This window comes from Gossypium hirsutum, chromosome A13 (genome assembly GCF_007990345.1).
Source record: "Gossypium hirsutum isolate 1008001.06 chromosome A13, Gossypium_hirsutum_v2.1, whole genome shotgun sequence".
NCBI classification, from domain to species: Eukaryota; Viridiplantae; Streptophyta; class Magnoliopsida; order Malvales; family Malvaceae; genus Gossypium; species Gossypium hirsutum.
The window spans coordinates 490,631-505,903 of NC_053436.1; the positions used below are offsets into that span (position 1 = coordinate 490,631).

The following is a 15,273-nucleotide window of genomic DNA, read 5'->3' on the forward strand; positions in this document are numbered from 1 at the left end:
ATGATTATATTATGTTGTAATTGTAAAAAACTGTAATTCTTAAGATGTATTTGGTTGATAGAGGGTAATTACATCGTAATTTCTTATATTATATTTGGCAATTCAAATTGTAATTATACAGTTGCATGATTTATATTTTTAAAAAAATATTAATTACTATAAAAAATTATTAGTATGATAAAAATAATTTTTAAACAAGTAACAAAGATTAAAATCAAATCATTATATGTATCATGTTAATCTAAAAAATTAGTTAATAATACAATTACTAATAAAAATAAGAAGAAAAACACACATCATATGCAATTTTATTTAATTGTTCTAGTACATATTTGTTGGGTTATTTCCTTTTTAATATTTAACATGTGCTCATTATCATCATCTGTTGGTTATTGACCAAGTTCATCGTTATTTGAATTTGAATATGGATCATTAAGATTATCAAGATTTCCTTCTTCCATGTACTCTTTGAAATATACATAATTTCAATTCCACCTATAATTCAAGTTATGAAATATGCAACATACTAGCACGATCTAACCTTGTTTTTCATGTTTTATTAAGGTGATGTTTCTAATACAATTTTTTTTACGTCTTTACATACAATTTTGATAGTTATACATAACTCTATTGAGAAATATAGATATAAAAATAATTAGTAGAATTCAATTAAGAGAGCAAATGAGTTATGCTATGGGAATGAGTGATCTAATTTAAAAAAATCGTGTATTTGAGTTTTTTAATTAGAATTGAGTTTTTCTAATTCGTAAGGATGTTGGCAAGTTAAATTTTAGGAATGTCTCTTAAGGTTATTCAACTTGCAAGGGCTAATTGTCGAGTTGTTCATGCGATTAATTTACAAACTAAAGAATGATGCAATGACGTGTTTCAAATATGACGATTGTAACATTAAATCAAATTAAATTTTGTTGGTAGAGAAGAATAAATCAAACAAAATTTACATTTATTTATTATTATATAGAAAGAATAAATAATTTTCACTCGATAAATACATGTATAAAAAAGAGGAGGAGAAATTCTATTTTTCGTCAATTGATCACCAAGATTTATAAGCAATTTTCTGGTCGAACTAAATTCAATGCTTTCCCACGAACATTGGAACAAGATGATTGAGCAGGTTTATTCAAATATGACAAATTGACATTCTGCAATCTTATCCCAGTGCATGGATTCTTCGAGCTACAATCAAATTTTATAGCTACCTGTGTGAATGACGTTCCTCTAATACCTTCATATATGATATCTTTAATTTTAATTCCGGATACCTACCATCATTGAAATATAAGCAAGATTAGTTTAACTGCTTCAAGTGACATGTACCAAAAATAAATAAAATCAAGAGCATTTCCATTTGCTATTGATTTAACAATTTTAATCTAAAAATATTTAGAATTAATACTATAATTGCAATATACTATACCTGATTAGGACAATTTAGATTGTGTGGGCAATAATTCTGATCAATTACAATAGGATTTTGCACATTTACCATCAAAGAATCCGTAAACCGAACTCCTTGAACAAATCCAGTACTAGGCCTAGCCCATGACTTGATCCTCAAACCATTTTGAGTGCCTATAAAAATTGTCTTTCTTATAGTGACATTTTGGACCCCTTCCTCTTTCAAATCTTTTGCTAAACTTCCAATGCTGCAAAGTGCAAATAAATCAGAACAAACCAATTATACCAATAATAATGAAAAGGAAATAATTTTATATCAAAGCACCTAACGCCATGACCAGGACCGCAAGTGACTTGTTCGACCCATAAGTTTTTTGTACCGGGACCAATCGAGATGCAGTCATCTCCAGTTTTAATTGAACATTTTATGATATTGACATTTTTGGATAATTGGACATGGATGCCATCGGTGTTGGGGCTATCACCTGCGGCGATGATCCTAACTCCTTGGACGTGTACATTTTCGCATCCATTGATCACGATGTGAAACATTTGACTATTTAAGGACAATAATCTACGGATCCTGATATTTTTGGAGTTGGTAAAGCTTAACGTCTGCTCTCACACACAAATCAAAATTAGCATGTCAATTCATGGATGATACAGGTTTATTTATTATATAGTATTGTGTAGCCTAGAATCATATAGGAAGTGAAAAATGAATACTACCGTAGCCCCGGAAGGACAGTTGGAGTGGGAAGCTTTGCGGTTAGTACAAAACTCCGGTAAGGACAAAACTCGAACACACGATCGGAACTCGAAAAGAAAAAGAAGAAATAGGACAGGCTCCAAGGCGTGTATCAAGCCACTATCTTTAAGGTTATATTCGCCCCCACTTATCTTCAGTGTGCAAACAAGTTCCAAGCAAATTAACCTCGAGGATACAATGAAGCCAATGACTATTTGCGTTTTGCACTGACGAGAATAGTCCACTATGCACTGAGTAATGTATAACAAAAACTCAATTTCTACAAAGGATTTCTGCAGCAATACTTTATAGAATAATCTAATAATATTAGAAAATGAAGGAAGAGAAGAAATAATATTAGAATTTGTTGATATGATTTCCAAATGAAATCCCATTCCTATTTATAGGAATTTTCATGTCTCTTCATAGAGACATCTTTCAATAGGTGTCTTTATGAATAAATAAATAATAATTATTCATTTAATTTTGTAACTATTCAAATAATATTTTTTGAATAGTTATAATTCTTTTTTAAAAAATCAAATGATATAACTTTTGACCAATGACCAAAAGTTTTATCTTTTGATTAATTATACCCATTCATTTATAGTTATTGGGATACTATAAATATTTGAAAATATTCCAACAATCTCCCCCCATTTTCAAAATATTTAGATTTTGATATTCTTGGAAATCAATTTGCATAAATAAAGGTGTCTTACGATTGAACCTTCACTTAGTGAAAACATGTTAAAGTTAATCGAAATTGTATGGTAGACTAAGCTTTGAACCAACTATTCCATTTGATTAACTGAACACATCTCACACAATGATTTCAACATCAGTCAATGCATAGTATCTAGGGACACTATTATAGCCATGTGTCTATGTCCTCTTTTCATGAGTGCTGTCAGAGCCAAGCCCTTAAGCTCCTAGAAGCGGCCACACTTCCACTCACATAGGTAGATCCCATCAAAAGTGTTCCCGTAATTATAACACTCTAACATATTTATGTTATGGGTCCATTAAGAGTACATTACTCATCCTTCCCTTATCATTACGGGTACCTAGCACTTTAATCTTAGGATGGATTTATTTATAGTGCTAACAGTCACATACTAATGATGTACTTTGTCTCATTGAACTCAAGACTTGACGTTATACCAAGCGTTGAGTCGAGTTTCCATCATGGGTGACTCTAATTAATAGGCTTGAGTCCCATCCCTTTTGAGGTCCTTTTTACTGCATCTCTAGCAAGACTTTTTGTCAAAGGATCTGCCAAATTTTCACTTGACCTCACATAATTAATAGTGATCACTCCATCAGAGATTAATTGTCGGACATAACTATGTCTTAATCCAATGTGTCTAGACTTTCCATTATATACTTGGCTATATGCCTTTGCTAGAGTAGCCTCACTATCACAACGGATAGAAATAGGTGAAATTGGCTTAAGCCATAAAGGTACATCATAAAGCAAATTTCTTAACCATTCTGCTTCTTTAGATGCAGCGGCTAATGCAATAAATTCTGCTGCCATGGTGGAATCAGTAATACATGTTTGTTTCTTGGAACCCCAAGAAATGATTCCTCCACCAAGAATGAAGATCCACCCACTAGTAGATGCATGATCTTCCAAACTTGTAATCCAACTAGCATCCGAATACCCTTCTAAAACTGGAGGATATCCATTATAACACAATCCATAGTTAATAGTTTTCTTTAAGTACCTAAGTACTCTATTTAAAGCTTACCAATGCAAACTACTTGGATTACTTGTGTATCTACTCAATTTTCCAATAGCATATGCAATATCTGGTCTTGTACAAGTCATTATGTACATAAGACAACCAATTAGACTTGCATATTTCAATTGATCAATTTTCCTACCAGCATTAGATACTAATTTTAATTGAGGATCCATGGGTGTAGATGCTGGTATACAGTTGAAAAGATCAAACTTTTTAAGCACATTTTCAATGTAATGTGATTGTGATAAAGCTATAGTGCTTTCATCTCGGGTTATTTTAATCCCAAGAATAACATCTGCTACACCCATATCCTTCATAGCAAAGTTGTTTGACAAGAATTTCTTTGTGTTTTCTATTTGTTCCAAATCCGTGCCAAAAATAAGCATGTCATCTACATATAAGCAAATTATAACACCCTTTCCATTATCAAATTTACTATATATGCACTTATCGGATTCATTTACTTTATAGCCATTAGCTAAAACAACCTTGTCAAACTTTTAGTGCCATTGTTTTGGTGCTTGTTTAAGCCCATATAAAGATTTAACAAGCTTACATACCTTATGCTCTTGTCCTGGAACAACAAATCCTTCCGGTTGCTCCATGTACACTTCCTCTTCCAATTCGCCATTTAAAAATACAGTTTTAACATCCATTTGGTGAACAACCAAATTATATATAGAGGTAAGTGATATTAATAGTCTAATTGTAGCAATTCTTGCTACTGGAGCATAGGTATCAAAGTAATCAATACCTTGTCTTTGTGTAAAACCTTTTGCTACCAACCTTGCTTTAAATTTATCAATGGTTCCATCGACCTTCATTTTCTTTTTGAAGATCCATTTACAACCTATTGGTTTGGAACCTGGTGGAAGATCAACTAAGATCCAAGTTTGATTTCCCATTATTGAATCCATTTCATCATTTATTGCTTCTTTCCAAAAAGCAGAGTCTTGAGATTTCACTGCTTCTTCAAATGTAATAGGATCAGATTCGGTATTATAACAATAAGGTATCTTATTGCATATACTTTCACCTTTTCCTTCTACAAGAAACATAATGAAATCTGGTCCAAAATCTTTGACCTTTTTAATCCTCTTACTTCTTCTTAATTCTTGACAAGATTCATCATTATTATCAATTTGTTTCAATGGAATCTCATTCTCATTTGAAGAATGAATCAATTGTTGTGGTTGTAATTGTCTTGATATAGAATTAAATCTATTTTCATCAAAAATAGCATCTCTTGATTCAATAACCGTATTAATTGAAATTGAATCATTTGGTTCAATTACTATGAACCTATATGCCTTGCTATTATGTGCATAACCTATAAATATGCATTCAATTCCTCTTTCACCTAACTTTTTACGTTTAGGTGTTGGAACTTTTACAATAGCTCTACAACCCCAAACCTTTAAATAATTAAGGTTTGGTTTCCTTTTCTTCCATTGTTCATAGGGGGTTATTTTAGTTTCCTTATTAGGAACTCTATTCAATATATGAAAGCTGTTAGAACAGCTTCTCCCCAAAAACCCTGTCCAAGACCTGGATATGATAACATTGAATTTACCATTTCAATCAAGACTCTATTTTTCCTTTCAGCTACACCATTTTGTTGTGGTGTGTAAGGGGCTGAAACTTGATGGACAATTCCAGTGAGTTCAAAATAACTTGGATTATAGTATTCTCCACCTCTATCCGATCTTAAGCACTTGATAAATGATTCACACTGAAGTTCAACTTCAGATTTATAAACTTTAAATTTATCAAGCGCTTCATCTTTTGAATGCAATAAATATACATAACAATATCTAGAACAATCATCAATAAAAGTAACAAAATATTTCTTTCCACCTAATGTAGGAGTATTATGCAAGTCACATAAATCACTATGTATCAAATCAAGCAATTTTGTTTTCCTTTTAACCTTAGGGAAAGGATTTCTTGTAATTTTAGTCAACATACAGGTATTTCATTTTTCAATATTATTATTAAAAACAGGAATTAAATCTAATTTATACATGTCATTCAATTTTCTATAATTCAAATGACCTAATCTATAATGCCACAAACAAAATGATTCAACCATATAAGCAGAAATAGTATTTTTATTCTTATTAATAATATTAAGTTTGAACATGCTTTCATACATATACCCTTTTCCCACAAAAAATCCTCCCTTAGACAAAATAAACTTATCTGCCTCAAAAACAAGTTTGAAACCAAACTTATTCAACAGACTTCCAGACACTAAATTTTCCTAACTTCTGGTACATAATATACATCATTTAAGGTTAAAACCTTTCCAGAAGTGAATTGTAGTTCAACAGACCCTTTGCCTTTAATTGTTACGGTGGAAGAATTTCCCATGTACAAGACATTGTCATTTTCACATTGTGTGAACTTTGTGAACATGCTTTTGTCTTTGCACACATGTTTGGTTGCTCCGGTATCAATCCACCATGTATTATCATCTTGTGCCATATTAATTTCAGATATCATTGCAACGAACTTTTCGTTATTATCAGCCTTAGAAGATGATTTCTTTTTAAAAATCGACATTCATTCTTGAAATGTCCCGGCTTTCCACAATGATAGCATGAGCCCTTTTGTTTCTTTTTGAACTTAGGTGCTCTATCAGTCTGATTGAACTTTCTCTTGAATGGTTTAGTAGTCTGTACTTCCTCCGTAACATGTACTTTGGCATTTTCAGAATTTAGGTTCTGATCTTGTTTTCGATACTCTTCTTCAATACGAAGATGATTTGCCAAAGCCTCAAGAGATATTTCCTCTTTCTTATGTTTTAGACTTCTTTTAAAGTCTTTCCTAGATGGAGGAAGTTTGTCTATTATGGAGGATACCACAATCATTTCATCCATTTTCATATCATATTGCTTAAATTGATTCAGCATCTTTTCAATATCACGAATTTGTTCCATAACAGAACGACCATCAACCATTTGATAATTATTGAAACGACTGACAAGAAATTTCTTACTTGTAACATCTTCGGTCATGTATCTTGCCTCCAATTTGTCCCATAATTCTTTAGCGGTGACGTCGTTTTGGTAGGTGTCGAACAAACCATCAGATAAACCATTCAATATGTGGCCCATGCACATGTAATCAGCATTGTCCCATTTTTGTCTTTCTCGGGTTGCAGCAACAGATTCATTTTCATTCTCTTCAGGTCTTGGAGTATCCAAAACATAAGCAATCTTCAAAGTTGATAACAAAAAGTGCATCTTTTTCTGCCATCGTCGAAAATTGCCACCATCAAAACGATCAAGTTTAACAAAGTTGGAAGCCAACTCCCTTAGTGTTCCACTTTCATGTGTTGTGGTAGTCATCATGAAATATAACCTTAAAATTGTTAGTACAAAACTCCGGTAAGGAAAAAACTCGAACACACGATCGGAACTCGAAAAGAAAAAGAAGAAATAGGACAGGCTCCAAGGCGTGTATCAAGCCACTATCTTTAAGGTTATATTCGCCCCCACTTATCTTCAGTGTGCAAACGAGTTCCAAGCAAATTAACCTCGAGGATACAATGAAGCCAATGACTATTTGCGTTTTGCACTGACGAGAATAGTCCACTATGCACTGAGTAATGTATAACAAAAACTCAATTTCTACAAAGGATTTCTGTAGCAATACTTTATAGAATAATCTAATAATATTAGAAAATGAAGGAAGAGAAGAAATAATATTAGAATTTGTTGATATGATTTCCAAATGAAATCCCATTCCTATTTATAGGAATTTTCATGTCTCTTCATAGAGACATCTTTCAATAGGTGTCTTTATGAATAAATAAATAATAATAATTATTCATTTAATTTTGTAACTATTCAAATAATATTTTTTGAATAGTTATAATTCTTTTTTAAAAAATCAAATGATATAACTTTTGACCAATGACCAAAAGTTTTATCTTTTGATTAATTACACCCATTCATTTATAGTTATTGGGATACTATAAATATTTGAAAATATTCCAACATTTGCAAGCCCAGAGAGATGGTCCTTTGGCATCAAGTGCACCACCTAGGATTGAAACGCCATTCACTCCTTCAAAGCTCAGCCAATCGGTAGATTTGCCTAGTACTCTACAATCCTGAGGGGCTACCAGGGTACCGTCAATTCTAATAGTGATATGAGGGCTTTTACAGCCACCTTTGAAGGCCATTGAACCGAGCAAATACCGGCCTTTGGGTACATATATCATAGTGGGGTCAGCTGAGCTACAGGCTGCTTCCCATGCCATGAGGAAAGCCTTGGTGGAGTCAGTTTTTCCATTAGGCTTAGCCCCAAATTTTAACACATTGTACTTTATTAATGCAGACGTTGAATTTATGGCTAAGATGAAAAAGAGAAAGAGAATAATGGCATGAGAAGGACGTGTGAGGTTCATCATTTGAAACGGGGATGAAAGTAGTGAGTTATTAAGAGGGTGATTGATGAATGAGAAGAGTCTCATAGAAAAAGGATATTTATAGTTTCTCAGATTCAGGATTAAAGAGAATAATTGTGGAAGTGTAGGATTAAAGAAAGCAGCTGTTTTGTGTGGTTGTATGAAATCCAGTGTGCTATGTGGAGCTTGCTTGGCTACAACTTAAGCGGCAATTAATTAATTAATTAGGAATTATACATTTATGTTGCATGCAAGCACAAAATTCATTCAGCTTCTTCCTTGTACATGACAAAATCTAATTTTTGTTTTATTTATTAAACAGATAGGGTTCATCCATTTTATTGTTTCATTTATTTTGCTTATAATCTTAGTTATTATAATTAAATTATTTAATGTAACTTTAAATTTATAAATATATTATTTAAGGAGAGGAATTCATTTATTATATTGTAAAACTAAAATAATTTTATATTCTTTCTTATATTTTTATATAATTAATATTTTAATGATATGTGAATTGATTTTTGATGAAATAGCTAAGTTTGCTAGTGTCTTCTATTAGAAGTCCTTGCTGCCATATTCTTTTCTCATCTTCAGAAATCTGTTCTCCCAAGAAATTGTTGAGTCAAAAGAGACTTATAAGAAAACTCTGCCGCAATTGAAATTTTCTCACAATTGATTAGAAGGAAAACATGTGATGAATGAGCCAAGCAAAGCTCAAGCTTCGGAGGTTGAATTTGTTGGGGAAGAAGAAGGAAGTTACGATGTGCCCACTCTCGCAGGCACTATTCCCATCTCGAGAGGCATTTCAGGCTAGAACTGTTGCAGACCTACAAGCCTCTGTCGATTTCCTCCAAAAACTCTATGATAAGGCAGAAGCCAAGGCTGTTAAGAAGATTAATAATAAACAGAAAGCCATTATTGCAGATATTCGAGCTTCTGAAGATGCTGCCTAGTTTGGCAATTATGTAGAACAAAAAGGGGGAGTTTTGTCTGGATTTTTTACGAGCTTCTTTTATGTTTATAGTTTTTGGATAACTGTAAGGTGATTATGCTACTACTCATTTTGCTACTGACGAACTTGGATTTCGTTTTGTTATGATAAGGTGTTTAGTTTAATTGATACTTTGTTTTTTCCGCTTGCTTAGTTGTAATTATTGTTGGTCAGTTGATGCAAACTTATCTTAGCATTGTTGGTCAGTTGATGCAAACTTATCTTAGCATTGATGATTGATTGCTTAATTATTTTCCAAGTTAAGTTAGATTAAGTTAATACGTATATGTTGAGGGGAAACTTATGTTCATCAATGATTCTTGTGTCATGTTTTATAAGTTTTATTCAACAAATTGTCAAAGAGAGAGATTATTGAAAAATATGAAACTCGCAATTTGGTATCAAAGGAACTGCCCACTTCTCTATCCACCAAATCTGTATAGTAACTGATTACTTTTTTAACTGTTGACAATTTATTGAACGGACATGACAATTACTTAGATGAATATCTAACCTATTATGAAAGATCATGCTATTATGGAATACTAATATTGCTAATTAATTTGAATCGAAATTCCTCAAAGTTCCTTTAGATTATGTATTGGAACCCACCCATTGTTTGAAAAGTCAAAAAGGGTGGGCACCGAAAGTAGAAAGTAAGATTGGTTGGCAAGTTGGGTTAAAAGTTAGCATGGGATAATTGCAATTTTGGTCCCTAATTGTATAGGGACATTGCAAGTTGATCCTTGAACCTCAACTATAAATAGGCCTAACTATTTCTTACTTTTTTCATCCCATAATTGCCATTCTCTACTTAAGGCATTATTCTCTCTCACTATTTGTAAATTTCACTTGTAATTTTTGGAGTGAAATATATTTGGTAGTGCCCGAGGACGTAGGCAAAATTTGCTAAACCTCGTTAAAATTCTGGTGTTCTTTATTATTTATTTTGCATATTTTGTGAATGTGATTGTAGTGATTTATTGTGCTATTAAATTACGATAGAGGGATATTCTGGCTAGGAAAGACTTGGTATTTAAGTGATCTTCGTGATCTACCTCTCTTTCTTGGGAATTAAACTTAGTGTGATTTTTCAGTACAATATTTTTACTCTTTCACACTCTTCCGCGCAACAGTTGGTATCAGAGCTAGATTCGTACTTGGGAAATACGACCATTTATGACACTATTCACGTATACGACACTATTCACGTATACAACACTATTCACATATACGGTATATTTACGTATACAGTACTGTTCATGTATACAGTAGTTGGGATTGATGAGAAAAATGACAGCAGCATCGTCATCAGCAATGACTACTCTGACAAATGCAAAATTTGAAGTAGAGAAATTTGACGGTACCAATAATTTTGGTATGTGGCAATGTGAGATCCTGGATGTCTTATGTCAGCAAGAGCTAGATATAGCCCTTGAAGAAAAACCTGACAAGATGGATGATAAGGAGTGGGCCAAGATCAATAGACAGGCATGTGGTACAATCCGCCTATGTTTGGCCAAAGAGCAGAAGTACTCTGTCATGATGGAGACATCAGCGAAGAAGTTATGGGATACACTGGAAGAAAAGTTTCTAACGAAAAGTCTTGAAAATAGGCTTTATATGAAAAAGAAACTTTATCGATTCACGTATGCACCCGGTATGTCGATGAATGACCATGTGAACTCATTCAATAAAATTTTAGCAGACTTGCTAAATTTGGATGAGAAATTTGAAGATGAAGACAAGGCATTATTGTTGTTGAATTCCCTTCCTGATGAATATGATCATCTTACCACCACATTGCTTCATGGGAAGGACACGATAACATTTGATGCAGTCTGTAGTGCGTTGTATAGATCTGAGACTCGAAAGAAAGATAAAAGAGATCACAGAGATACAACTGCAGAAGTCTTAATAGTAAGAAGTCGTTCACACAGCAACAAATCTGGTAGAAGGGGAAAGTCCAAAGGGAGACCCGCCAAAGATGAATGTGCCTTTTGCCGTGAAAAAGGGCATTGGAAAAAGAATTGTCCTAAGTTACAAAAGGGCAAGGCTATTTCTAATGCATGTGTAACGGAGCATGATGAGGAGTCAGATTTTAGCTTGGTTGGCATGGTAATGGCATGTCAAACGGATGAGTGGATTTTGGATTCAGGATGTACTTACCATATGTGTCCTAATAAGGACTGGTTTTCTAGTCTTAAATAGCTAGAAGGTGGAATTGTTCTATGGGCAATGATAGTGCTTGTAAGACAATGGGAGTGGGTACAGTCCAATTGAAGAATCACGACGGCTCAATCCAAGTCTTGACAGATGTTCGCTACGTACCTAGCCTGAAAAACAAATCTCATCTCATTAGGGGCCCTAGAATCTAAAGGGCTCACAATCACTTTGAGAGATGGATTACTAAAAGTAGTAGCTGGGCAATTGACGGTGATGAAAGGCACAAGAAGAAATAACTTGTACTTTTTAAATGGAAGTACAGTTATTGGATCAATATTAGAGGTGTGCATGGGCCGAGCTACCCGGCCCGGCCCGAAGGCCCGCCCGAAAAATAGGAGGGTTTGGGTAAAAATATAGGCCCGAAATATGGGTTTGGGCACAAAAACGAGGCCCGTTTAGAAAATGAGCCGGGCTTTGGTAAATTTTTTTTGGCCCGGGCCCGGCCCGAATTATATAATAAATATATATTTTTTATTTTTAATTGTATTTATATTTTAATTTTAATTTTAATATAATTAATTTTTATTATATTTTTCAAATTGTGTATTGTTTTAAGAATTGTTTTAATATATTTTTTATTTGTTTCTTGTTTTAATATTTGTTTTAAATGTATTTGATTATTTAATATATTTTTAAATTTTTTATTTAATAAAATAAGTTAAAAAATTTTAATATGGGCCGAGCCGGGCCGGGCTCGGGCTTAACAATTTTATTTCAGGCCGGACTTGGGCAAATTTTTAGGCCCATATTTCGGGCCGGGCCCGGGCCTAGAAAACTAGCCTGAAATTTTTTGTGGGCCCGGCCCGGCCCATGCAAACCTCTAATCAACATCAACAGTTTCTACAAAATATGTAGATTCAGAGGCTACCAGATTATGACATATGCGATTGGGACATGCTGGTAAAAAAGCTTTGCAGACTTTGGCGAAGCAAGGCTTGTTGAAAGGTGCAAATTCTTGCAAATTGGAATTCTGTGAACATTGTGTTTTGGGCAAGCAGACGAGGGTAAAATTTGGTCCAGCAATTCACAATACGAAAGGAATTCTGGACTACGTTTACAGTGATGTGTAGGGACCTACCAAAGTGGCTTCTTTGGGAGGTATGCACTATTTTGTTACTTTTGTTGATGATTATTCAAGAAAAGTATGGGTGTATCTAATGAAAAGAAAAAGTGAAGTTTTGGATGCATTTCTGAAATGGAAAAAGATGGTAGAGACTCAGACTGGTCGAAAAGGTCAAACGACTTCGATCAGATAATGGCACTGAGTACAAAAATGATCCATTTCTACAAGTACATCAAGATGAGGGCATTGTGCGACACTTCACTGTTCGGGATACACCACAGCAGAATGGGGTGGCGGAACGCATGAATCGAACTATACTGGAGAAAGTTCGATGTATGTTGTCCAATGCTGGATTGGGCAGGGAATTTTGGGCTGAGGCAGTTACATATGCGTGCCATCTAATTAACCGTTTGCAATCAGCTGCAATAAATGGAAAAAATCCTATGGAGATGTGGACTGGTAAATCTGCTACTGATTATGATTCTTTACATGTATTTGGTTCCACTGCATATTATCATGTAAAAGAATCTAAGTTAGACCCAAGAGCAAAAAAAACATTATTCTTAGGTATAACTGATGGAGTAAAAGGATACCGTCTCTGGTGTCCTGATACAAGGAAGATTGTTTTCAGTAGAGATGTGACTTTTGATGAATCAACCATGTTAAAGTACAAGGATTCACAAAAGGATGACAAAACCAGTAGTACTTTGCAGCAGGTGAAGCTTGAAAAGGTTAACAATGATCCAGCTAATATTGAAGGGACAAATGATGAAGAAGTTCCTACCCAAGAACCTCTACAGCAACAAGATTCAATTGCATATAGGAGGCCAAGAAGAGAGATTCGTAAGCCTGCTCGCTTTGATGATATAGTGGCCTATGCACTTCCAATTGCAAATGATGATATTCCTTCTACTTACACAAAAGCAATAAGTAACCCTGATGGTGTAAAGTGGAAGCAAGCAATGAATGAAGAAATGCAGTCTCTTCATAAAAATAGGACCTGGGAGTTGGTGACACTACCCAAGGGAAAGAAGGCAATTGGATGCAAATGGGTATATGCAAAGAAGGAAGGATTTCCTGGTAAAAATGAAATTCGATACAAGGCTAGATTGGTAGCAAATGGTTACGCTCAGAAAAAAGGAATAGACTATAATGAAGTGTTTTCTCCAGTTGTGAAGCATTCATCTATACGGATTTTGCTAGCCTTGGTTGCGCAATATGATCTCGAACTAGTTCAACTTGATGTGAAGACTACGTTTTTACACGGTAATTTGGAAGAGGAAATCTATATGACTCAGCCAGATGGATTCAATGTTGCTGGAAAAGAAAATTGGGTTTGCAAACTGACAAAGTCGCTTTATGGATTGAAGCAATCTCCGAGGCAGTGGTACAAGTGATTGATCAGTTCATGAAAGGGCAAAGGTACACAAGAAGTAAATTTGATCATTGCGTGTATTTTCAGAAGCTACAAGAAGGAACTTTCATATACTTGCTTTTATATGTTAATGATATGCTAATTGCATCTAAGAGCAAAATTGAGATTGAAAGATTGAAGACTCAACTCAATCTCGAATTTGAGATGAAAGATCTAGGAGAAGCTAAAAAGATTCTCGGCATGGAAATATGGAGAGATAGAGCTCATGATAGAGTTAGCTTGTCTCAGAAGCAGTATTTGAAAAAGGTACTACAGCAATTTGGCATGAACGAACAGACAAAACCTGTAAGTACCCCGTTGGCTTTTCATTTCAAGCTTTCTGCACAACTATCTCCTTCGACGAATACAGAACGAGAATACATGATGCAAGTTCCGTATTCTAATGCAGTGGGTAACTTGATGTATGCAATGGTGTGTACAAGACCCGACATTTCACAGGCAGTTAGTATAGTGAGCAGGTATATGCATAATCCTGGAAAAGGACATTGGCAAGCTGTGAAATGGATTCTACGGTATATTCAGAAGACCGTGGATGTTGGATTACTGTTCAAGCAGGATAATATACTTGGTAAAGGTGTTATTAGGTACGTTGATTCTGACTATGCCGGTGATTTGGACAAGCGAAGATCAACCACCGGTTATGTGTTTACACTTGCTGGAGGACCAATAAGTTGGAAGTCTACACTACAGTCTACAGTTGCGTTGTCAACCACAGAAGCCGAGTACATGGTTGTAACAGAGGCTGTAAAGGAGGCTATTTGGTTACAAGGTATGACGAAAACCTTGGGATTGGTCCAGGAGCATATTAACGTGTATTGTGATAGTCAAAGTGCTATTCATTTAGCAAAGAATCAAGTTTATCATGCACGTACAAAGCATATTGACGTACGTTTCCACTTTGTGCTGAAAATTATTGATGAGGGGAAAATTTGTCTTCAGAAGATCAAGACTGCAGATAATCTCGCAGATATGATGACCAAGGTGGCAACAGTAACCAAGTTTGAACATTGTTTGAACTTGATTAATATCCTGCAAGTTTAACAGTTGAAGAATGCACTATCAAGTATTGTTGTCAAAGGCAGAAAGAATTGTGTGAAGATAAGATTATCCTAATCAAATCTTCAAGGTGGAGATTATTGGAACTCACCCATTGTTTGAAAAGTCAAAAAGGGTGGGTATCGAAAGTAGAAAGTAAGATTGGTTGGCAAGTTGGGTTA

At 34.4% G+C, this 15,273-nt stretch overlaps 1 protein-coding gene across 1 annotated transcript; it reads right to left on the bottom strand.

Moving 5' to 3' along the window:
* Positions 1 to 1,067: 1,067 nt before the first annotated feature.
* On the bottom strand, positions 1,068 to 8,338 carry LOC107956115 (polygalacturonase-like). Its single transcript, XM_041086151.1, has 5 exons — positions 7,927 to 8,338; positions 2,152 to 2,183; positions 1,748 to 2,037; positions 1,442 to 1,670; positions 1,068 to 1,286 (listed from the first exon to the last, which is right to left on the bottom strand). The coding sequence occupies exons 1-5, from the start codon at positions 8,336 to 8,338 to the stop codon at positions 1,068 to 1,070; spliced, it is 1,182 nt and encodes a 393-aa protein (XP_040942085.1).
* Between the last annotated feature and the right edge of the window lie 6,935 nt (positions 8,339 to 15,273).